This window comes from Parus major, chromosome 15 (assembly GCF_001522545.3).
Source record: "Parus major isolate Abel chromosome 15, Parus_major1.1, whole genome shotgun sequence".
Classification (NCBI taxonomy): Eukaryota; Metazoa; Chordata; class Aves; order Passeriformes; family Paridae; genus Parus; species Parus major.
The window spans coordinates 6,745,909-6,771,726 of NC_031784.1; the positions used below are offsets into that span (position 1 = coordinate 6,745,909).

At 39.0% G+C, this 25,818-nt stretch overlaps 1 protein-coding gene across 1 annotated transcript; it reads left to right on the plus strand.

Annotated features, from left to right (window-relative positions):
• The first annotated feature begins 3,631 nt into the window (after window positions 1-3,631).
• CHFR (checkpoint with forkhead and ring finger domains) lies at window positions 3,632-25,177 on the plus strand. Its single transcript, XM_015644167.2, has 18 exons — window positions 3,632-3,744; window positions 4,129-4,276; window positions 6,108-6,207; window positions 10,935-11,044; window positions 12,618-12,677; window positions 12,831-13,043; window positions 13,733-13,936; window positions 14,227-14,383; window positions 14,611-14,765; window positions 15,250-15,412; window positions 16,225-16,367; window positions 16,869-16,988; window positions 17,290-17,373; window positions 18,090-18,160; window positions 18,767-18,854; window positions 19,023-19,130; window positions 20,211-20,283; window positions 22,412-25,177. Exons 2-18 carry the CDS (start codon window positions 4,141-4,143, stop codon window positions 22,452-22,454), a joined length of 2,028 nt encoding a protein of 675 aa, XP_015499653.1. The 5' UTR covers window positions 3,632-3,744; window positions 4,129-4,140; the 3' UTR covers window positions 22,455-25,177.
• Window positions 25,178-25,818: the final 641 nt, after the last annotated feature.

The window sequence follows — 25,818 nt, forward strand, 5'->3', positions numbered from 1 at the left end:
TTGTTAGCATTTTATAAGAAGAAATGTCAATAAGGTTTCTTTTAAATTATTGTTAGCTCTCTTTGGGAAATACCTTGCTGCATTTACAAAGTGTTTTCAAAGACAACTGGGAGTGTTTTTGATCGGTGCTGCATCCAGTGAAGCTCACTGGGGAAGTGTGAACAACAACTGCATTAATTTTGATCTCTGTTTGCCAGTTGGGCACAGACCAGCCTCTCCTCATTGCTCCTTTTCCCCCAGCAACAAAGCTCAGCTGTGGTCCCTGCTGAGAGGAGCTTCACTGCATTGCTTCATTAGCTCCCCTGTGCATTATTTTGGTGCGTTGGTTTTGTTTGTTTTCCTCGAAGGTCCTCTGAATTTCCCAGGGAGTCCTCCCTTTGGAGGTACTTAAAATCATTGCTGCTTAACCCTGTAACTCATGAGCAATTCCATGCTGGTTTTCCCAACTCTGGGAAGGTCCCAAACACTAGCAGTGGTCAGTAATGGATCTCTGGATTAACAGCATAAGAAAATGGACGTGACACTTTTCTTCTTTCCTTTTCATATGATGTTTCTGGCTGCCTTGCTTTCTCTACCACATAATAAGGAAGAAATCTGGGGCTGGCTGCCTGACTTGGAAAACCCTTCATGTTAATAGTGTATTCTCATTTACAGCATAGCAGGAACATAGATTATCTGCAGACCTGGGATATCAGTATTTGGGAAAAGGCTTGAGTAGAAGCCTGTCCTTGGTATGTTTTATTTTGCACTATGAAATTGCTTTTTCCTTACACACAGACAAGCAGCCAGCTGTTGGAAACCACTGCTGAAGATGGCTGTGGGATGACATTACTCTTGCTGGCTTAGGATGATTTTAAATGTTTTATTTTCCATGCAGAACACATAGTTATTAGTTTAATCATGAAATATGTTTTCCAAGTTGCTTTGGCCAGATCTGATATTAAGAATTTGGTATTGCCTTCTCCAGAAGTGAAAAAAAGAAAAATAGAGGAGAAAATTAAATAGCACCAGTCTTTCTGAATGTTATCTATAACGGGGTGATAGAGAGCTTCACGTTAATACAATACAAATGCATTTGAACATTTACAGGAGGATTTGAGTAGCTGCCTTCAGGTCCTTTTCAAGTGAACTCATTTTTATATTGTACTTTGTAAGGATGTCCTAAATTTCTTTTGCTAGAACCAGTATCATAGGTGACAGTTTCTAGCTTATACCCCTCAATCCACCATGGGGTATTTTCAAACTGCTGGTATGTGTATCACTACTTGTAGGGAAAAAAGAAGAAATATTTGTAGCTTTTTTCTCCTAATATATGTGTACATACACAGTTCAGAGCCTGAAAACTAATTCCATCTAGAATGAGCTGGAGCCTAGGAACAAAGAAGAGGGGGAGGTATATTGATGAACAAACATTAACTGAGGGAGCAGATGGGAATGGTGGTCTCTAGAAAGAGATCCTTTCCATTCTGCCCAGCTCAGGAGGGTGACAAGTACAAAATGGGGCTGTTGAGAGATGGATTACTTGGAATGTGGTATAAAACTACCCTGAGCTGGGAGGGAAGTGTGGTGAGCGTACATGGAGAGCAGTTACAGCAGTCAACTGCACATAGCAGATCAGTACGTCTCTAATTATTATTTGTCTGGCTGGCTAAGCAGTGCAGCATTTAAAACCTAATTTGTTGTATAATTTAATTTTAATTGAGTCTCCTATCCACACAGGACTCGTTAAGCTAGCTGTATGTTTCACTTGCTGTCTTTTTACATGGATACTATGGGAGAGCTGCAGGAGCTGAACCAATCATTTGCTTGCTCTGTGCTATCACTGAGGTGCAGTAATTCCTTGGTATGATTGCAGAGGGATCTCTTGGCAGGAATATTTGGAAAATACGTTTTCTCAATGCCACAATATAACAAAACAACTTCCTCCCCCAGCTAATGCTACAGTTTACACAAAAGATTTGGTTGTTGGGCTGTTAGTTGCATCCTCCCATGTGCTGGTATTTTCCTCTGCCACTCAGAGATAACAATTACCAGTCACTATGGGCAGTAATAAAAATGAAGCACCATGACAATGCTTTTGAGTGATTGTAACTTCCATTGATGTGCCTCTCTTCAAATGTATAAAAGGCTCTATTCCTCAGTGAGGACAAAGTTGAAAGCAAGCAGGGTATTTTACAGACAAATCCTTTTGGAGGAATGTAGACATTCAGGTCTCAAAGAACCATTTTTTTGTACTGTTATTACTAAGGGAAGAATTATAGACTAAGGTCAATAACAAAAAGCTCTTAAGTACATGCATCAATTTTGACTCATGTGTGTTTATATTTTTTTCCTCACCTGGGGCTTATGCAATTGGGACTGTGGAGCAATACTGTGTTAGGTATCAGTTAAAATTGCAGATCCAAACACTGCTGTATTTGAATAGTTTTGCTTCTATCGGTGGTCCTGTCCAGTTGTCTTGCACAGGCTGGTGTTACTGTGAGATTTCTGTGTCTGAGGCGATCTGCAGGGCTTCCAGAAAAGGTAAAAAAGCAAAATCCGAGAGCTCAAGCCTGTGAACCAGGGGCGAGTATCAATGCCAAGAACTGCAAGTGGTCTTGATTTTAGTGGCTTGTTTCCTTCTTTTTTTTTCTCTTATTTAATCCAAACTTCAAAATCATTTAAGTGAAGACAAAAAAAGGGGTCACTGCCTCTGTATATATTAGATGACTAATTTAAGAAGCAGGGACGTCCAGGATAGCTCAGCTTCTTCTTCCTCTTTTGGTGAACATAAAACTGTTCTGAGTCCTTCAGATGAAGATAATATGATGATATGATATGATATGATATGATATGATATGATATGATATGATGATATGGGGAGCCGTCACTAGAAGGATGTTATTGATGCTGTACAATTCGTTTGGCTGGGAAGCCACTTTATATGGGGTGCTAATTAGTCTAAAAACATTATGATGCACGTGATACAAATGTCCCAGGAAAAAGAAACGAAACCAGTATAAACAAGCAGATCAACCAGTGGATAGTAGTGATACTATTTTGCAGAAAGGACCACCAAATGGAGGACATGGAAATGAGGTGGTCGATGCCAATAACAGAGACAAGTGACGAGGCTCAAGGTTCAGAAAGCTCTGTCGCCTGCTCATGTCCCCGATAGTGGCAGGGTTTGGCTTGTAAGAGTGTCCTGAGCAAAACTGGGGCTGCCCAGTGCTCCGTGCGTGACCCCCCTCATCAGAGGGCACTGACCCTGCCCCAGTCCGAGCTTGCCTTCTAAAGCCTGGCCCTGGAACAGCACGTTATGTTCTTTATTTAGCCGCTGCTGGCAAAGCAATGACTGCTCAACATCCAAGAGTTAAACTACAACAATATTTCAGTGGATGCGACGGCTGAAACCACCTCCGCCGGCTGCCGGCATACACGCCTCACGGTGAGATTGATTTACCCGCAACAAAGATGGCGGCGCGCGCCCTGCGCCGCCGGCGGGCTCTCCCACACCCAAGATGGCCGCCGGGGCGTCGCCACAGCCTCAGCCCCTTCGCAGCCGCGCTATTCCCTACGGGCGGCGCGCGGCGCGGCCTCACCGGAAGCGGCGGCGCTCCGGCCGGCGCGGCCCGGCTCTGTGGCGGGCGGCGGAAGGCCCTCCCCGCGCTGCGCGCCGGCCAATGGAGGCGCGAGCCCGCCCCGGCCGCATCAGCTGATGGGGCAATGTCTGTTGACAGGAGCCGCCCGGGCCGCGGCGCTGGGGTGAGGGGGCTGGGACGGGCCGCGCTGCGGGGGCGCCGCACCCCCGAACCCCGCCGGCCGCCCCCGCCCCGCTCCAGGGAAGGCAGCGGACGGACGGAGGCCGCCCCGGCTGGCTCCCCCGGCTCGGTCCCCGTCGGGCGGGGAGCGGCCCAGCGGGGTGGGGGCGCGGGGAAGAGGGTGGGCTGGCTGCGGGGGGCCGAGGGGGAGGGGGGTGTTGAGGCGCCACACAAAAGGGAACGGCGGGGCCGGGGGAGCCCCGGGGGTGCGAGGGGGCTGCGGGGCACCGGCGCGCGGGGACCGGCCCCGGGGGTGCCAGGGAACCCTGTGCCGCCCCGGGTGCCGTGTGATGATGGGGTTTGGGGTCGCTTTGTTTGTTTTTGTCAGATGTGAATCCAAATGGAGCAGTCGGAAGGAGGCGAGCAGAGCCAGCAGCAGCCGCAGCCCTGGGGGAAGCTGATCCGGCTGGGTGCTGATGAAGCAGAGCCGCACGTCCTGCTGCTGAAAAGAGAATGGACCATTGGGCGGAAGAAAGGTGGGACAGGGACGCGCTGCGCTGGCCTAGGGCGGTGTTCGGGGCACAGCAGCCATCTCCTGGCTTTTACAGCGTTGGAAGGTGGACTAAAACTAGTTATGTTTGGTGTTTTCACCTCTTGGAGGTGCTCGCCAGGCCGCCCCATATTCCTAATTTACCTCTTAGTTGTGTGAATAAGTAGTTTTATGACCTTTTCCTTCTCAGCAACTTGTGGCACGGGCACGTTTCAGAGTCAGTGTGCCTTTTGGGTAGTCTGTGGCAGTTTATATAAATAAGGAAAACCGATTGTTGATTCAGAAGTTTCTGTGCTTCAGTCCTGTTTACGTTCTCATTTCGCTTCTGTGGTTAAAATAAGTTGGAACTGCAATACAAAATGCTTCGACTTCACAGAAAAGAAAACACCCACATAAAAGCCCTTAATTCTTCTGGCCATATAAAGACTGCCAACAAGTACTGAAAGTTTGTCTGAGAGTCTATTTGAAAGCTTTATTCTCAGAGTCTAGAAGTTGTACTACTTGCCTCTATTTTAAAGGATTTAATGCTTACTGTATCTGAAAAAAGGACTGTAGTGTTTTAACTTCCTTTTACTCTGCTTTGACAATGCTAATTTTCTGTTTCCTGTTCATCAGTTCAAGCTGTTTGGCTGATCAGTCACTTCCTGTAAATAGTTGTGAACAAACACCAGATGCTATAGCTCTGTGAGAAAGGCAGATAGTGTCTTGTAGGAAAAATGTTTTGCAAATTTACACTTGGTGATATCTATTGAAATTGCTTATCGTTAAGCTGTGGGTAAATTCTTCAAGCCGATGTCTGAAGGTTGTCTGGCAGAAAAAAATGTGAATGCTTTCTTGTTCAGTTGCTTTCATAGCTGTTTGCTAATGGATTAGTTAGATGGATGGTTACTAGAATACTAAATTGTGACTTTATAAACAGTACTTATGATTTTTCATGAGCATTAGAATTGTTTTTTTTGAGGTAGTGGCTGCTGCTTTCCTTCTGGGATCTGTTGTTGGGCAGGCTGAGATCAGTTCACCCACAGTGTGAATAGATAGAGGGGAATCATGGTTGTTAATTATAACTTTGGTTTAAGTAAGTGTTGTTTTGAATATCCAGTGTTAAAGTGAAGCAAAAAGACAAGATTTTCTCAGAGCCCTTCAGCTGTGGGCAAGAAGATTTCCATCACATCATCATGACACTTCTCTTAAGTGTCATGTTATTCTTAAATCTTAGTCTTAGATTTGTGTTTCTCTTCAACTTCATTAACATAATTCATTAATACAACACTGTTAATAGAGATGAGGAAAACTTTCCTGTTTCGAAACAAGCAAAAGACTGTAAGAAAGAACAGTGATAATATATTTTTTTTAATCAGTTATTGATTCTACTACTTCTCCCCAATACACTGGAATGAAACAAGTTAAATCCAATGAAACAACATCACAATGAAGTGGAAAAAGAGCTGAGTGCTGTGAGATGTGTGCCTTTAGTGGTTAAACTGAGCACTTCAGATATGTGTGGATTTATTTCTGTACCACTCTAGAAAGAGTAATTGTGATTTGATTTCCATCTTTGAGGGCTAGGATTGGGGGAAAAAAGGGAACTGAAACACCTTCAAATGGTTGAAATGTTTATATCAGCACATGGGGCTATCTCACCACTTGTTTGTGTTTGTGTGTCTCACACTAGGCTGTGTTGCCTGTGTGACAGCAGGAGTTTTGAACTATTGCATATGTACATGAGTCAGTTTGTGTTGCATTTATAGCCATGTAGAATGCTGATCCGACTGTGTAATGTGTATTTTTAAGCTTGTTGGAAAATCTTTCTTTTTAAGGCTGTGACTTATCTTTCCCTGGCAACAAGTTGGTGTCTGGAGATCACTGTAAAATCATAGTGGATGAAGAGTCTGGTCAAGTGTCATTGGAAGATACAAGGTTGGTTTCTCAGAATGTTCTTGGAGGGACTTTTGTCATAAGCTCAGCAGGTATTTGATACTAACCCTGAGCTACCATAATAACATACTTAATTGCCTTCTGGGTTGAAACAGGGATTCAACACGATATCCTTCAAAACCTCATTTGTGAAACTTTCCTCTTTATCTTTGTACATCATGGGCACATTCTGCTGACCTGCCAAAGTGCCCCTGATGGCAGCTCTGCCCCTGCTTTGTTGTCATCTGCAAACCTGATAAGGGTGTATTCCCCCTCCTCTTCAAGGCTGTAACCCAGAATATCCAGGATAGGTCCCTGGATAGATTCCTGCAGGGTTTATACTCCCAGAAGCTGTGGGATGGAATGCTAAATTTTTGGGGAAAAAAGATGAGCTGGGATGTCTGGGACAGGTTTATAGTTGTCATTCTCCAATATAATCCTAAATTTCAGGATGTTTCAAACAACAAACTAAGCCATGTTTGCCTATCATGTCAGTCTCAGAGTGTAGCTATAAATCTCAGCTTGAGAAACTGTCCCTGGCAGAATTGGTTTAGACTGTTGGTGTGACAGAACAAGCTAAATAAATTGTGCATGATGCAGAAACATTCCTGCCTCTTTTTATTTTTTTTTTTAACCGCTTACCGGCCCCCCTGAGGTAGAAGGTGCAGCCAGCAGAAAACTAGCAAAGCAAAATTGAAGTTAAGTTTGTGCATGGTATATTCATGAGAAGGTGAGGCTCGTTACAAGGTAGCATAGGAGAAAGGCTGCAGCCCTGAGCATTGCCAGGGAGCTGCTTGTGCCTGTTACACTTCTGTGTATCTAAAAAAGAGTGAATCCCTGAAGTGCTCTCCCTCCTGTGAACTGAAGTGTGGCTGCCAATTGCTGAATCGCAAAATAAAAGAGGTTTGATGTGACTGCTTCCAGAAGACTCTTCTTGGTCTTCCAATGTTTGTGCCAAATAGCAGAAGAGTCCCAAAAAATCAGGCTGAAAGAAGATGATTCTTGAATGTTTGAGTTGGCAGTACAGATGCCCAGAGAAAAATACTGCAAGGTCAGCTTTTTCTTCTCTTAATTTGGAAACATTGCTGTGGTCAAGCTCAGATTTTTCTGGTGAAGAGGAATGCATTGAAGGAGGCAGTTAGTGGGACAGTCAAACTGAGTGGACTTTGTTTCTCTGTTGCATCTAATCCAAAGAATATCATCAAATATATGTAGATAGCCAACATTTTATCTTCTGATAGCATAATGAGTTCTTGAATATACTTTGGAAAAAATTACCCAAAATTTTCAGGTGAAAGAAAATGTGTAGAGCGTTCAAAATTATTGAGTAAATAAAACTTCAGAAGTAACAAAAGCCAAGAGTTAGCAAGTAGTAAAATAAGACTCACCCTCTTTTGGGATATGTTTCTGCTTTTTTTTTCCAAACCATGCAGTAGTTGCTTTATAGTCTTGAAAGAAAACAAATTATACAAGCTGACCTAATACAGTGGAGGCAGCAGTTGGATTTCTCCCAGTAAAAGCAGTTGTAAGATTCTCCACTTTGAAAAAGAAATTTTAAAGACAACTAGTGTAATTTCTTGTTATTTTCTAGGATCTTTTCCTTTCAAGATTCTGAGTTGGAAGTGATCTTTCAGATCAGGAAATTGTTTAAACAAGGCTGATACTCTGACAAGGCAGGCAAGCAGATAGTCTCTTTCTGTGGGTAAATCAGAGGTTGAACTGCAGTTGTTGGTGTCCCTTCTGCTACTAAATTCTCCTCACCCTCCAGTCAAAACTATGTCTATGAGCATGGAAAGAGTGGAGAATTACAGTACAAAAGGGATTCTGTACCTTAACAGAATTCAAAACTCATTTCACTTTATACAATGTGTTCACAATTAAATGCACTTTAATAACAGATAACTGTTAACCCAGAAGCTTTAACATAAGATACATTCTTGTCCTGGATGGATGCAAATAATTATTAGAAATTATTAGACTGGCATTTTTCTTGGAAGAATGTGAAAGTTTCTTATAACACATAGATCATTTATCTACTTCAAAAGTAACCCTGTTCTGAGTGAAGGCAATCATATGAATTCTGCACAGCAGGCGGGATTGGGAAGTAAACAATTTATGGTTCATTAATGAAAATGTGGAGTCATCAACCACATTGTAATTGAGTCAGGGCCTGATTTTTTTCTTTCACTGTTTAAAAAAGTGACATTGGAACCTTTTGTGACATAGTTTCACAACACAGTTTATATCTGAAAGTACTGTTTTTCTTCTCCCCTTGAAAAATGGTACAGCCAGTTGGCATCAATTCAATACCAAGTCCTGATAAATGGCCTTCATATTTGGGATTCTCATTGTACTTTCTACTTATTTTATGGGGAGTTTAATTTGTAACATCAGAGGAATGTACAAATGTCATAATTTATCATGTGTGTCTGGTTAAAAAAATACCACAGCATTAATCTGGAATGTCACCATATCTGTTAAAAGCCTCATGCTAAAGACTGGAATTCGAAGTGAAAGACTGATATAATTATCTGGGATTGTTGAATAATTTTTTCCCTTTGGTTGTTGGCTGAGAGATAAATACAACTGCTTCAGTTTACTAATGCATTGAAGAAAAGCTTATTATTTTCTGTGTTAAGAGATATCCATTTATTCCTACTTCATTTGGGTCCATGTGTGCCAAATAATTCATTAATCAGCTCTCACTGAAGTCTGTGTAACTACAGAACTGAAAAGATTTGGCTGTCTGTAGCAAATTTGATGAGCAGTCTTGCACAGCTATTTTTGCATCTTGCTTTGTGAGACCAAGCCTGAGTGGTTACTAGATGTGTAATGTTTTGGGGTTTTTCCTGTCTCCAAAAATACCTTGTGTTATTGTTCCCCAGAATAATCTTGGAACTTGGCAGTCATGACAGTTACTTCATAAAATACATTATTGTGACATTTTCCCCCATATGTTTAGTGAAATGTTTGGGCTAGGAATTGCCTGTAGAAGCTAAAATTCAGTAAAAGACAAGTCTTGTTACTTGAATTTAGCTGATTTATTACAAAAGAAGGTCTAGAACACTTGGTGCAGATGGGAAATGCCTTCTGGAAAACTGTGGAGGTCAAATTTGATGTTTCTTTTTTTGTTAAAGGTGCTCTGACAGGTTTCAGAGGTTGGTGTAAACTTGACTATTTATTTGGCAATTGAAGGAGATACAATTTTTGCTTCAACATAATCTTTTTAAATATGTTATCACTACCATCAGTATGAGGTTAAAAATCGGTGGTTTTTTTTAACAGACTGACTAAAATTCTGTCTTTCCTCTTAATTGCTAAACTCTGGCAATCATTTTAGTGATTTCTCTGTTCTTCTCGTTCTTTAGTGCTTACGTCTTTCAGCCTAGTCAACATCTGTATGCCTGAGGGGAAAAAGACAAGCTATAAGTAGTTTTCTTGCTTGCAGGAGAAGTTTGAAGTTTCATCAATGTGACCCAAAGTTGTTTTTTTTTATTTTTTCGTTTCTTGAAAGTTCAAAGTAGCATTTCTATTTTTTTTTTTTGGTATCTCATTTAAGTTGGATTAGTTGATTCAGCCACATAGACTGTGGAAGCAGCTGCAGCAGCAAGACCAAGAACTAATGTCTTGATCAAGACTTGCTTTAGTGCTTTAAAAGGGCTTGATTTTCCTTTTGAACTTTTAATTCATACTTTTATGTCAGAAAAGAGGAGGGGAAAGGTGTTGATTTCCAAATAAATCCCCTGCAGTGAGGGACAGGCCACAGTGCCCTGAGCACAGGCTGTGCCTCCAGGAGGTGGCAGCACAGCTTTGCTGTTATTTCTTGCAGCTGCTCTCGTGGAGAGGGAAAAAGCAGATATTTTCATTCCTATTTGGTACCAGTTTGCTGAGATTTTGAGTGGCAGAAGTCTGAAATTCAGAGTTCTGCAGCCCTGAAGGATGTTTAATGCAAGTGAGCTGGAATTATTCAGTACCTGAATAACTTGGCTTGGTTATAAAACATTAATAGCTTGTGTATACAACATCACCTGTAGTTAAGGGGATAAAGAAATTAATCAGCAATACTCTGCATTTTCATTTTCCCTAGTTTAATTTCTTCTACAAGTATTGAATTTTTTATCAATACCAAAATAATTCATTCCAGCTCATCTTTCATTATGTATTACTTTTTTCCACCTTGTTAACTTCTCACTTTCAAGTTGCAAATAGTCCAAGTAACCTCACAATTTTAGGTTTTTTCCTTTTTGAAGGAGGGGGGGAAATAGTAACACTGCATAGCATCTCTGACTACTGTACAGAAGAAGTTCCTTTGTCACAGAACATCTTACGAGATTCCCAGTATTTATTGGAAAACATGGCCTGGAATTTTTTGAATAGAACTCATATTGTCCTTTCAGGTTTTATACTTAGAGGGTGAAGACTATTGTAAGAAACAGTCATTTAATTATTTGGAGACATTGGCCAAATATATGGGGTCTTTTGTCTGTCAACTGCCATCTCTTCACCAGTAGCTGCAAATGAGCTTTGAAGCTCTAGTAGCTCTGAATTTGTCTTTGGGGGAAATTTTTTGTTTTCAGGCTTCCTTTTTAAAAAAAAAATTTCAGTTCACCTACGTTTTTGGGGGGCAGCCAATAGTTTTTCTTCTTTAAATGCATCTTGCATTTTCCCTTCCTTTTCCCTTGTAATTATGAAAACATTTATGCTAAGTTATCTTTTCTTTCTCTTTACAGTACTAATGGAACAGTAATTAATAAATTGAAAGTGGTTAAGAAGCAGACATACCCATTACAAACTGGGGATGTGATCTATGTTGTTTACAGAAAAAATGAGCCAGAGAACAGTAAGTGAATAATACTTTTTAAATGGCATGCTTAGTCATTTTCTTTTGAGTCATGAGGGAAAAGAAATATCAGTATAATAAAATTGAGTAGTTCTGTTTTAAAGAGAAATATGTTTAAAAACAAGTCTCTAGAGAAGAGGTCATGGATGTGCCAGGTTTTACAGAGACAAATCTGAGCAACTGTCTGAAATTTAAATGTGCCTAGAAGTAATTTTGGTAGAACTAATGCATGAATGGTAAGTAATGAGGTTCTAATCACATGTCCAGTGCTTCTTTTAGAAGTCAAATTGCTGGGGTAGTTAGTGGTACTTTATATATCCCAGTGAAGCAGTTTTTGGCACAAGTCAGTAGGAAAGGCTGCAAAAGCTTTTTGTTTTGTTTGTGTGGGTTTTTGGTGTGTATGTTGGCTTTTTTTGTTTTAAAGAGGGAAGAGGCAAAATGGGGAGGAGATGGGGAAAGCCCTACAGTGAAAGTAGAATTGATAAACCTGGAACAATGATGTATTCACAGTTTTCATACATTAATAAACATATGAATGTCAGTTAAAAAATTCTAGATACCTACTCACTGTTGAAATACTTCCTTTATGAAATTGCTGTTAATTTATATACAGACAGATTTATGCTGTCTGGTGCAAATGTTACATGAAGCAGTGATAAACTCTACAGACAGAAAAATATATCTTATCTCACAAATCCTTTCTAAGTTGGCACTATTGCACTTGATGCTACTTAGATGAATCACTTGGGTGAATTTTCCAGGCAATCAATTGAATCACTGATTTCTGTTTGGCTTAATAAGTAGTTAAATGACCAAGCCTCCAGTTTTGCTTTTTCAGCTTTTACATCTTCAAACACAGAGAAGAATTTAGATTTGGCATGCCTATTTGGCCATTCTAAGTCCTACTGAGGGAGACAATATTTTAACTTCTGATCAGAAAAAGGATGGGTACAAACTAAGACGGTCTCATTTGCTTGTAGGTGGTTGGAGGTGACAAAAAGGTAGCAAGGTAGAGGAATTTTTTGAGCAATATTAATTTGAAGTAAGATTGAAAAGAAAAGGATATTATCCAGTTGGTGTTATTAATAGATTCTAAATCAGTTTCTGGGTGAAACTTATGGCATGTCCTAATCTGTATTTTTGAGAGTTCATGTATCTCACAAAGAAATGAAATAATATTGATTGAAGAGGTTGAGAAGTGAGCTCAGAAATAATAAGCTTCTTTGAAGAACTTTGATTCAAGTATCAGTAAAAATACAGTCTGTTCTGACAGAGCAGATTTTAGGTTTAAGAAATGATTAAGCCTCTGGTTCCATGGCTGGCACAAGTTAAACGTCACACAAAAGCTGCTCTGCCTGGTTTCCTGAGAAGAAAAGATCTTGCTGTGCTGCTCCTAATTGCCTCCTAAGTAGGAGTATTAACATGGTGCTGTTGAGGTGACCCCTCATTTGCCTCTTCCATTGTCAGACACTTTGGGGATGCAGCCACTTGTGAATAGAAGCTATTTATGTGGAATTAAGTTTAGTGAATTTTTGTTTAAAGAGCATGATTAATATTTTTAAATCTCTTTCAGATGTTGCTTATCTTTATGAATCCTTAAACACAAAACATGATGCAACTCAAGAACCAGTAGGTAAGGAAGTAATTCAAGATCCATGAAGAGGAGCTAAGCTCCAATGACTAATGTAACCCTCTTGAGAGAGTTTGATTCCTTGGAATTTTGAAGCCATGATGTGGTGACTGTCACACAGATATTTTTCTTTCCTTTCCCCCCTTCCAACTGTAGAAGTTAATGTAGAAAACCAATGCCATGTGACCAAAGATACCTCAAGTACAGGAAGAAGTAATGATGAGACCCAAATTACCTCATCACTGTCAGCTACTCAGACTTGCTATGAGGAACCACAGCCATCTACTTCTACATCAAACCTCTTTAATGCTTCTTCTACCTCTCCGGTTGAGTCTGCATCTGTTCAGCAGGATAATCCATCTACATCTGGTGAGACTTGGGTCAAGTATTTAAAGTTTGATCACACAATCATAGAATATGCTGAGTTGGAAGGGACCCATCAGGATCACCGAGTCCAGCTTATCAACTGTTACTCCGGTTTTTAATTTAAACAGATTGATCTCTTACCCCTATCTTGGGGTATAGAATTTGCTTTGTAAAGTTCTAGTGAAAATACCAGGTGGATATGAGCATTTTAACTTTCTATGAGCAGCCAGGGTAAATCTTGATGGATGAGTGATGGAATTGTGAGAATTCCTTTATGCATTTGTCAGCAGCTCATTGGGACCCCACTGGCTCCTATGGAAACAAAGCTTTCCCTTTGCTGTGATCCCGACCTGTTACGTATGATTGGTATTGCATAACTCCTGCCTGGCATCTTTGTCAGGAAGACCTGGTGTGGATAATAGTCTTAAGAATAAATACTCCACAAGTGAAAGAGGAATGGGGATTTTAAGTAGGGTTACACAACTAATAGGTTGTTTTCCCCCAGGTCTTCCAATTAGTCAGACTGGTTCAGAGTGTTTAGTAAGTTATGCAGACTTTGCTTTTCTGCTCCACTTTTTCCTATTCTGATGTTTGGATTGATGTGTGTGCCTCATCAGGGTTTGAGTACCTTTTGTTTTTACATGTCCATAGCTGTGTGCAGCTGTGTTCATGTTTCTGTTTTTATTTTATAGGATCACAGTCCTCAGTTGTCACTCCTGTGCCTGCTTTCCCCATCTTAGAATCCATGTGTGTAGGAGCACTGCACAACAAGCATGAAAAGCTGGATGTGAATGCTGAAGGTTCTGCAATCACTGTCAAAGAAAATGCAGAATCAGATCCTCAAAGAACAGGGGAGGAGGAGGGTTTGGAACCTGCTAAGAAGAAACTAAAAGGAGGCTAGTATACTATAGTATTCTGCAACTTAACCCTCACCCCCACCCCTCCAAACTGAATTACAAGAGCTGTCATCAGTCCTTCAGCTTGTTTCCTGCATCTCACTTGATTTCTGGTCCCATGAAAATAATGTCTTCAGTAGCAGAAGCTGTAGTGTGTAAAGCAGGAACCACTTTTGGGACTGTTGCCAGTGAACAGCAAATCAGTGCATATCTTTCAGGGTTCTTTTTAATACTTGACTAAAAATAAGTTTAAAAAAAGCTCTAAAAACTATCTCCTTCTGTCTTTGTAGATGAAGATACTTGTCCAAATCTTTCACCAGCAGCTCCAAGTGAATGTATAATTAAAATTGGCTCTGAAGATGCAAAAACATCAAATGTGAAACCAGATAAGATGGAAGAGACATTAACTTGCATTATTTGCCAAGAACTGCTGCATGACTGTGTAAGGTATGTAAGAGTGACAAAAGCTGTAATCATGTGGCAATAATGCAAGACATTCAGTGACAACTGCTTGAGGAGGTCAGGATAATCAATATTTTCATAAGCCCTCTTGATTTTCCTTTTCCTACCCCATCTAGATAGTCAAATCAATGCTAAATAGTTTTTTCAGTGTTATGGATGTATCTGAAGGAAATGAAAGATTTGTGTTTTGACTCCATTTATTTATTTTCCAGCCTGCAGCCCTGTATGCATACTTTTTGTGCTGCCTGCTACTCAGGATGGATGGAAAGATCTTCTCTATGTCCAACTTGTCGTTGTCCAGTAGAACGTATTTGTAAAAATCACATCTTGAACAACTTGGTTGAAGCTTATCTGATTCAGCATCCAGGCAAGTTGAATAGTGTCTGTTGGCAGGATCCAATGGATTTCACACATGAGATATAACTGATGTCTATACACACTGTTGTCTGTAAAATACCTGTATGTTTTATTACCCTGCTGTTTTCTCTGACATGGCTTGTCATAAAACAGGTGCATTTAACATGACATAATAACCTGTGGAAGGTGATTTAATACTGTATGCTAAGAATGCTTCATTTTAATTTTTTACTTAGATAGTAAGTATAATAAAATATACTTGAATGTAGATTAACTTTGATCATGGCCTCTTGAAAACAAAACTTAAGTTGCCTGATAGTAGACTTCCTTAATAGAGAGGGGAATTTAACTAAGATGATCTAGAACTCTCTCATCTAAAAACAAGCCTCATGGAGATGAAAACACAATAATGGTAATGTGTTAAGAAAGTAGAGTGCAGATAAGGGATGTGAGGTGTTCCTTTCTCTTGAAATTTGAATTTGGTTCTCATGCAGATAAATGTCGCAATGAAGATGATGTTCGGAGCATGGATGCCAGAAACAAAATTACTCAAGACATGTTGCAGCCTAAGGTGCGGAGATCTTTTTCTGATGAGGAGGGAAGTTCTGAAGATTTACTGGAATTGTCTGATGTAGATAGTGAATCCTCAGATATCAGGTATGCCTGCATTTAAATTGTGTGCTGAATTAGATGTGCCTATGTTTCAACACACAGACCCACAAACTGAGCTAGTTTCACAAATGCTACTATTCTGATAGTGTTTCTGTGATCATTGCCAGAATCTGTTTTCAGATTAAGTTCATTCTTGACAGTAATTAACTTGGCATTTTTGCTGGCCATCCTTTTGAGCCTTGAGCGATCAGCAAAAATTAGAACTTCCTAGAAGTCCAGCAAGATTCAGTTTGTGACCAACAGTTCTATGTTGAATTGTGTAACAAAAAAAAAGACAGGTTTCTGGCTAAGACCTTGTCAGGAGATAAAGCAGTCCATGATCCTGTGAGTGTGTTTGCAATGTTTGTGCTTATGTGCCTGGAATGCTGCTTTCACTGGGTGTATGGTACCAAAGCAGCTGATGCTTGACTTGGGAATTCCCAAGTGCCAAAATACCTCCTCTTCATTTTCAACAACAAACACTTTCTGCTCAATGTCTAGAGGAACAGAAGAATTCTTGTACATAACTATTCCAGCTTTGTTCCTCTCTCTTTCTGTCACATTGCTCTTCTTTTTCCTTTCCTTTTGTTTAAAACTCCTTGAGGAATACCACAAAACCCCAAGTTTTTATCTGTCACAACTACAGCAGACTTCAGAGCTGTAAGGTACTGAGTTACATAAAATTCCATCTGTTACTGAACAAGGAAATCCTAAATTTAAACTTTTGAGAGTCTGACCAACCTTGTCTAGCATAGTGATGCAAGTTGTATTTGCATTTGTTTGGTATAATTTCATATGACTTTATTTTGTTCTTTCAGTCAACCATATATAGTATGCAGACAGTGCCCAGGGTACCGAAGACACTCTGTTCCAGCTGTGCCTGGCACAGGCCAGGAGACAGAGGCAGGAGGGATGCAGGCTCTGGGAGATGCTCCATCAACCTCTGCCAACTTCCCTGCAGGTCAGTGTCACATTGGCCCAGCAGTGCAGCAATAAAATACTGCAACTCAGACACTCAGGGCAGAGTCACAGATTGGCTGGGGTTGGAAGGGACCCTTGAAGATCATTTCCAACTCCTCTGAGCTAAGCAAGGAGCTGTGTTTTAACAATGAACTAAGTTAGGCCTAAGCAAGATCCCTCTCACAGGACTGTAAGAGCAACTCCAGACTGGTGTCTTTGCAAATACAATGTTTGGCTGTGATTGTCCAAAATGGGTTGCTAATGGTTGATCAGATGGTTGAAAACTTATTAAACTTTTCTACATACTGAAATATTTTACACACCTGTGCTGTTTAGAAGCCTGGATGCCAGTTTTCTGCTGTTTCCTAGAGTCTTTGTAAAAAGCTTGCTTGTTACTTCATGATTTTTATGTTGTTAATATTCACTAAGATTCCTCATCCGGAATCCAACTGTGTAAATTGTTCAATTTTTTTTTTTTTTTTTCACTTTTTAACTCATCCAGCTGTTCAGGAATATGTGTGTCCTGCTCAAGGAAGTCATGTAATATGCACCTGCTGCTTTCAGCCAATGCCTGACCGAAGAGCAGAGCGTGAGCAGAATCCTCATGTTGCTCCTCAGCAATGTGTGTACATTTTTATTTTATTTTCTACAGAACTAGCTCTTTCCTTATTTATTATTAAACTTAAATTTACTGGGAAGACTGTTTTTTATAGGAATTTTCTTTGTTTGGACTCTTAAGTTACAGCATGAAGGAATCTTCCTTTTTAGAATTGCTCCTTTAAAGAATGTATTTTAAATGAGAAAGTTGTACCTTTGTTAAACTAAGTTTATTAAGGCTCTGTTGTTACTGATTTCTGAGAATGGTAACTGTTGAGTTTTGTTGTGTTCAGGTCCTTACAGGGGTTTTCTTTGTTTTTTTACAGGCACAGTTTGTCTGCAGCCTTTCTGTCACTTGTACTGGGGCTGCACTCGCATGGCGTGTTTTGGCTGCTTGGCACCATTCTGTGGTATTGTGCAGTAATTTTTTTTTTATCAGCTTGCTCACTTTACAATAATGTCTGTCTTTCTTGATCTTTATGTAATTTAAGAGACATAGATTACTTTGTGGCACAGTCATGCAGAAAGAAGCAAGGTCTGTGTCCTTACATCACAAATACATAACATTGAAGTGGCATGTGTCTTAACATGGAGAGGATTTAACTTTCTGTTGTCGTAGAATATTGGGCTTAGAAACTACACTTGCTGAGCACAATTCTTTCCAATATAAAAAACCATGGTGTATTTCAGTCTAGTAAGAGAATCATACAAGCCAGTGCAGGAGCACTGTTGCATCCATGGTAATGGATTAGAAAAGATCCTTGCCCTCTTAAACATGCAGACTTCTGAAACTCAAGGTTTTTTGACATTTAAAAAAAAATAGAATAGTTGGAATGGCTTGGCTGCAGTTTGGAGATAATGGAATATGCTTTACTGTCACTGGTAGTTTGTGCAGCTTGATAGTGTTTGTGGACTGAAGCTGAAATTTTAGAATCTCAGTATCTTGTCTTTGCCACTAGAAGCTATAAATCACGTGCATTAGCAAATGTTGAATGCAGTCATGTACTTGGTGCTCACATGAGCCCCTGCATGTTATTTCAGGAAACAGAAGAACCTTCAGAAAATGTGTGAGGGCCATGGGGTTTGGGTGAGAAATAGTAACTTTTCTTCTTCTTCTTCTGATTAGAAATAAATCTTGGTGATAAGTGTTTAGATGGCGTTCTGAATAACAACCACTATGAATCAGATATCCTAAAGGTATGTTTAAAAATCATTGTGTGTGATAGTAACAAATGTATGAAGTTTAAGATGTGTACTTGCTGATGAAATGGAAGTGATGTGCTGACTAATAATGGCAGCATTGTGTCACTTGCAGAACTTAATTTTAAAAGACTGATTAAATGAGCTCCAAACGATCATCCAAAATATTATTTAAGAGAAAAATAATTAAATAAAAATATGCCAGGAAAGCAATGCTTGTTAAATATTTTGTCCCAGACAAGTTAAGTTTCATACTAACTTGTATGGAAAATATTTTGCCCATACTATAACAGGGTTGCCTAGATTAGGCAAACTGGATGAAATCTTGATTTGAGGTAAATCAGAGTGTGACTTGAATGAATCTATTTGCCAACTTTTGGCAGAAGTGGAAATCTGAAAAAAAGATACATTCAGACCACCAATAAAACCTTCCAATAAGTATCACACTAATTGTTACATGTATTTAATTTTTACTTGTAGTCATCATAAACCAATTCTGAAAACATAGTTACTGACAGATTTGCAAATATTTGAGTATAAATGGCCTGGTTACTCTTTAAGGTTGGAGATTCTTCTAGCTTAAACTTAAATTGCTCTTTTCAGGATTACCTGGCATCCAGGGGTCTGACATGGAAGAACATGTTAAATGAAAGTCTCTTAGCTCTTCAAAGAGGAGTTTTCATGTTGTCAGGTATGTGTTGTGTTCAGTTTGCTGCGTGCATGACTCCTTGTCTGAATGTAACTCAGCAGTGTTATCAAGAAGTTTGGAGTCCTGTGCACAGAACCAGTGCAGTCCTGGCTCTTTAGTTAAATCTGATTTATTAAGCATTTCATTTTTACAAACTGGTTTTCTCCTCAGATTACAGAATTACTGGGAACACAGTGCTTTGCTACTGTTGTGGCCTTCGCAGCTTTCGAGAACTTGCCTACCAGTACAGGCAGAATATTCCTGTTGCTGAATTGCCAGGTGGGGATTGTTTTGCACAGTAAGGAGGGGAAAAGTAATTTAAAGAGTTCACATCGGCTTTACCTTTGTATCAGTGTTCTTTTGGCACTTCCATGTATCCCAGTGCAAATCTTGTTGCAGGGCTAATGTCTTACGCTCCTTGCTTAGCTTGTCAGCTGCTAAGCTCGTGCATAGTTATTTTCAGACTCCCTAATGGAACTTTTTCTCTCAGTATCATTTGTCATCTGTAGAATAAGTATATCTGCAGAGTGAAAAGAGGAATTCAGTAAATCAGAATATAGTCAACAGGAGCTAATTGCTGTAATTAAATTTATTTTCCGATTTAAATACATAAAATTATGCATCTTCTGAACAATTTAACACTTTACCAGCTCTCAACTAGGAGCAAGAATGCTTTCATAAACTGATTCTAAATCTTTGCACTTACATTTTTAGTATAAAATAGGATGGAAGCAACTGTGCCTCCTTCAGACCTAAATTTGTTTGGAACAGAAGCTGTTCCAATAGTTTTCTTTTAAATATTACTTCTGCCAATTTAGCTCTTGCTGTTAGCAACAGCTTCCCAGTCTTAAGCTGTTGAGAACTCTGCTTGTGCTGCTGTGCATAGTGAGCAAAAATTGTGTACCTGGTTTGCCCTTAGCATTGCTTTTCAGTTCAGCTGCTGGACAGCTGAGTTGAAATCTATGTGAAGGTGGGGGAAAGCAGTAAACTCTACCCGAATTATTAATTTTCCTTTTGTATGGAAAACCTCTAGACAAATGCTGAGTGTCTAATCAAGTCCATCTCTATTAAACTAAATGGTAAAACTTGAGTTGATAGCACTGAGAATCAAATACTTTCATCATAAATCTGCATTTAAATTAAATTAAAAAATTAAGTAACATTAAAAATTAGTTTTTTGTCCTTCACAGTGTGTTTGCTTTTGTTTCCAGAAAGGTGAAACAATATAGTTCTACAGTCATTTCTTGCCAAGCATGCCTTGTTTCTGATGAGTAACCACCATTAGCAGTGGCTTAATAATCTGTGTCACCATTAATGACTTCTGTAATAAATGTAACATTTAATTTGCTCTTCTTGTAGTGACTGTCACGTCACGTCCTGATTGCTACTGGGGACGCAACTGTCGAACTCAGGTCAAAGCACATCACGCCATGTAAGTTGTACACTTTAGAAGGTGGTTTTTCTCTGTGTTCCTTAAAAAAATCAAACCAACAACAATCTAAAAAGCAACCTTTGAGGTGCCAGAACTTGCAGCATAAAGCAGGGTTAGGTGAGCACTGGGGATATTTTATCATTTTTGCCTTTAACACAACTTTGAATTGAGCCCTCTGTGCATGTCAAGAGCACTGCCAGCACTTGGAAGTTGATGTAACCCATGGCTGACACTTCTTGAGTCTGTTTTTCTACCCACTGGGGTGGAAGGATTCTTTCAGTTAAGTGCAGCTTCCATTGAAGGGGTCAATTGGTGGGAATAATTAGCAACAGGAGCTTGGAGAATGTAATATAAACCACAGCAGGTTCCTGAGGAGTTTCTAGGTCTTACATCTCTGACCCAAGGAATCTGGCATGCCTCAAAAATGAAATTTGAGGCTGAAAAGAGATTAATCTTGTCAAAAGTTTTAATACCAGCCTTGGACTCCTGGTATCTGGTCATTTATGAGAAATGTCCTTCCAAAGTAAATCAAACTTCTTGAATAAAAATATTAAGACCTCTGATGACCAGTGCAGTTTTATTCTTATGAAACGATGCACATCTAGTAAGACAAATATTAAAAGCTCATGAAACAAAACAAAAATTTTCTCCCCCTGGGATCTAACTGGTTTTAGGGAGGGTTGAAAAATCCTTCTTGCCTTATGAATAATTCTCTTAAATTCTCAGTGTAATTTAAGATAGAGGAGCTGTTACCCCTTATTGAGAAATTGCCTTAATGAATAGTAGATTCTGCAGTATCTTTCTAATGTTGCAATGTACATACACGCTTAGCATAATTCCTTTAATATTTCAGGTACTGTGGGTTGAAAATAACCAGTCTGTGCAGCTCAGGCAAGCAGATCATAAGACAGACTTGTAAAATATTCATCTGCAGTCTCTTACAAATTCAAGGGTTTTACCAAATAGCTTTCAAAAATAATTTTGGATTTAAGTTGCAGATGTAATTTGAAGTACCACTGCTATCTGTAACTTCACATTATAGGACTGTCTGTGTTCCCAGAGGAGATTTTGTTTTGAAATGTTAGTGTTAATTCAGTATCAAAGTACTCACCAGTCGTCTTTGTTCACGTTGTGGGTAATTTCATCTAGAATAAAAATGACTCAGGGGTTTTTTCCTTTTTTTTCCTTCTTTCTTTTTTCTTTTTTTCTTTTTTTTTTTTTCCCTTTGCCCCAAGATTTAATCCTTCCTAGAACTTTACTGGCTGCTACTCTTAGTTCCTAAAATCCATGAAAGCAAACAATCCTGTCATACCACTCCTTGATATCCAGATAATTTTTTTTTTTTTGCAATTGAGCTAAATTGTTCTGCTAAATAGTTAGATTATGTGAGCAAGGTTTTTCTGATCTTTGATCTAATCCAGCTGAGGGGGAAATTGAGGGTCCCCTTTGCACCATTTCCTCCATGTTTAGTGAGACACTCAACATCCCAACTTCTGTTTCAGTTGTTTGTCAGGGACCACATGGCCCAAGCAAGAGAAAAACAAGGAATGAACAGTGAAATGTTTTTGAAAAGTGGGAAAAAGTGCTTGGTACTAAATTGTGTTTTTTGTTTAATCCATGAAGACAGGTTTGCCATACCCATAAAACTTACATAATACAGGCTGAGATAAACTTTTTCTTTCCAGAAGATTCTAAGCCACTGAATGTGTTTATGTTGAAATGTATAATTAGCCTGGTTCATTCTAGTTCTTAATGACTTGTGTAATGCTGTCTACTAAAAGTTCCTAATATCTTGCAGGGGAAAATTAATTCACCGATTCCTGTTTTAATTGCCTTCTGGGTTTGAAGTATGCAGAAGTATAGAGGAATGCTTTTTAATAACAGGTTTTCTGTGTGCATAATAAAACTAACGAGGGTTAGACAGGAGAGATGTTGAAAATCCTGTTACATGTAAAATGGCAGTAAAGTACGATCTAAACAGGTTCTGAAAGAGAATTTTAGTGTGTAAATGGTCTGCTTTAGACTATTTAACATTTAAAATACCCAGTGAAAGATGCTGACTTGCTTTTGTTGCCTTACTTCTGAACTTTATTACATTTTAATACTCTTATGTTTTTCTTTATTTTAGGAAATTCAATCACATTTGTGAGCAAACACGATTCAAGAACTGAAAACTTGTAGTCTGTAGAGAGGGGACAAAAACCTGTTACACTGCTTGTACAGTTTAAGGTTTCAGGGGATTGCTCAGTTCCCCCATAGCAGGGAATCATTAACTTTTGCATCAGGTAAGCTGATGTGAGATTTTTAATTTGTAGAATTTTACAGCTGTACATGAATAAGGTAGATTTTTTTCCAAGGTGGTCCAGCAAGCATTGCATTCCATGCTCATGACTGCAGTGTCCCTGTATCACTTGAGTGAAGAACACAAATCACACTCACAAAAACCAGCCATATCTTGGGATGACCTAAGAATAAGGAGTGTATTTGCACTACTTGTGAAGAAACTAAGAAAAATCGTTAGACTTAAAATAGAGAAGTTTTACAAAAGTATCTGATGGGTATTTCAAGAGCCATTAATATTTAAGAAGGAAATTGTCAGTGTATATTTGTAACTGCATTTTGCGGTAGTCCAATATTTTGTTGCTACCCATTGCATTTGGGCTAGAAACCACATTAATATTCCTTTTTAAAAAATCCATCCAATAAACAGCTGTTTCAACTTAAAGCTTCTACCGTATGTGCAGTGTTACAGTCGAGGTAGTACAGTTTCCTTTCTTAGTTTAGACATGTTGATGTTTTTATTCACGTGAAATTACAAAAAGAATTGCACAGAAAGTTGAAGTTCATCACATTTAAAGTTGGGGTAATACTTGAAGCAGAACAGACTTCTGCTATTATTACTTCTATAGTGTTTTATATCAGAAGACCAAACAGTGCTTTTGACATAGAGCAGCCAGTAAGACACACTGGTTCATCTTTTTTGTATTTCTTTTCTGGTTTGATACCATGTGCTAAATATGTACCTCTGCAATGCAGCTGTTCTCTAGCATGCATACACTGGTGAAAACGTAGAAAAAGCTATCATTTAGAACAGAATCTAGCGGCTTTACTGAAAGGAACAATCTTACAGAAAATAAGTGACTTTGGACAAATTGTAGCAATATGGAAACATTTCTGGTTAGGGATAGAGATAGGGATCATGAAGGGGCACACTGGTGTCACTGACATAGGAAATGTAGATTTTATTTTCATGCCTTCTGCAGAGCTCATTCAGGAAATGTCCTAAGTGTCATTAAAAATAAAGAAATCCAGACTTTCCCCCTTCCCTACAAATTGGTATGATCTAATCTGTTTCATCATAATCTGGTTGCTAATGCTGACAAACCTCGACTGGGACCAATTTTGTTTTCATCATACCTGGAAGAGTGAAGCAGAATGAGAAGAAAGCATACAAAGTTACCTCTGTAGAGACCATGTTGTTTTTAAGTACGCCTTATTTTATGAGCAGGGTTTATACTTGGGTGTTAAAAAGTGTACACACAGTATCTTGTGATATAATGGAGCACAAATGATGCAGCACATCGTGTCTACTGGTTGCAGTGAATTAAACAACTATTTCCAGTAATGCACAGCTTAATATGAATGCTAATTAGAATGATGTCTTTCTGTTTAGATTTTTTATTTTTGAAAATAGCTGTTGCAAGGATGGGTCTGTTGACCATGCCCTTATGCTATTAAAAATACACTTTGGTGTGGACTTCTCTTCCTAATCTCTGGGCATTTTCTCCTGTGAGTAGGATTGAAATTGGATCTGGAATATTACTTGAAGCTTCTTTTAACAACAACAGCGTGTTTCTGTCTTTTAGTATTATTAACGATGTTCTGTTGCTTCTGTATTTGTATTTTATGTTTAGATTTTTTAATGGTTATTATATCTTCTCAGGACAACCATTCCCAGCTGGTTTTGATCTCATTTTCATCTCTGGCTGTGCATGTAGCAAATTGAGTGCAGTTGTGGAGATCAAGCCTTTGCACATTATATGCAGAAATGTGCTTTACATTCTCATTCACCACTCCCACACCCCAGATGGGCTTTCAGCACAGCCTTATCTCTGTGCTGGTGTTCAAGCCTCTTGTGCTGAAGTTGTTTTGTTGATCAGGAGTAACTTGCATTTACTCAAGTTATGTTTGTGTAGGGGTGTATTGTGTGGCCATAAGGAAAAAAAAAAAATGGGAGAAAAAACCCAAACAGCAGAACTCATCTACTTAACATCTAAAGTACCTGTGCAGTTGATGTTCTTCAAATTCTTTTTTTAAACCCCTCTTCCTTTTCCCTGTCACAGGTAATTAATCTGCCTTTCTATGCATATAGGGTTGCGGTAGTGCAATGGAATGAAGGGATTTTTTTGTCATTTATATTGTACCAGGAAGAGATCAGAAATTGACTTGCAGATGGGGAGGGTGAATAAATCCTGATCTTTATATGCTCTTAAGTAAGTAAGAGTATCTGTCATGGGTATTACATACTCTACATTAGACCTTTTTTAAATGTATGGTTACCAGGTGATAGTTAATGTGATAAATGTATGAACTATGCTTGGTGTAATTGTTTAAATACTGTAAAGGTGCAGCATATTTTTAACCTGTCTAAAGCACATCCCCACCTCCTTTATAAGAGATGTTTGGAAGCTGAGCATGAAGTGTGGTAGAATAGATGTGGAAACCAAGGTGATTATGATAGGATTTGACATAGTGGTGAACAAGGTATATAGTCTCTCTCTTTGAAAAAAGTTCTTTTATAAAGGAGGTGGAGAGTAGTTCTTCCAGTTCTCTTTTGTGGTTTATTTTTTTCCTGAACTAAGAAGTTATTAATTAAAAAAAAAAGAAAAAGCTACTGAAGCTGTCTGTGTTTCTTCTGTGGCATGAACTCTCACCACAGAAATGGATGAATGCAACATTTGCTAATACTCGGTCAAGCTGTTAATTATTTGAATGTTGAGATTTTACAAGCAAATACCATCCCTGAAATTGTAGTGACTGAAAATTACATGAATTTTTACATGAGTCATTCTTAAACTTCCTTAAAAGAGTCAGATGATCCTGCAAAGGATCATCAGTATCTCTACAGGTTGTATAATAAATGATATAAGCAAGAGACTAAATAGAAGTAAGAGGGCTTTGAGATGCTAACAAATTAAAAAGTTTGCTACTTTTCAAAAAGCAGTTACTATTTTAGTTTCTTGCAATGCTATAAACACCAAAGTGACAAGTATTTTACCACCTGATTTAACAGCAGTCTAGATGAAATTACTGTAATACTGTGTTCACCTTTACTATAATTTAATTTGCATAAATTACACGGTTTCAAATGACTACTGTTAATACAATGTTTTCTGAACAGAACTTTAGCCTTGCTGAGTAAATAGGAGGGCTTGCCTGCACCCTGTTGTATCTGAGGTAGAAGACAGTGATGCCAGAGCTGTTAAGCTTCAAGTTACAGTTTAGCATCCCAGGATTTTTATGGTGCTGCCATTC

Excerpts from the sequence above, each read along its gene's own strand:
- CHFR (XM_015644167.2), top strand. The coding sequence starts at position 4,141 with ATGGAGCAGTCGGAAGGAGGCGAGCAGAGCCAGCAGCAGCCGCAGCCC. Across the intron at positions 12,678-12,830 it reads TGCAACTCAAGAACCAGTAG|AAGTTAATGTAGAAAACCAA; the intron begins GTAAGGAAGTAA and ends TTCCAACTGTAG. Across the intron at positions 14,766-15,249 it reads TTATCTGATTCAGCATCCAG|ATAAATGTCGCAATGAAGAT; the intron begins GCAAGTTGAATA and ends GTTCTCATGCAG.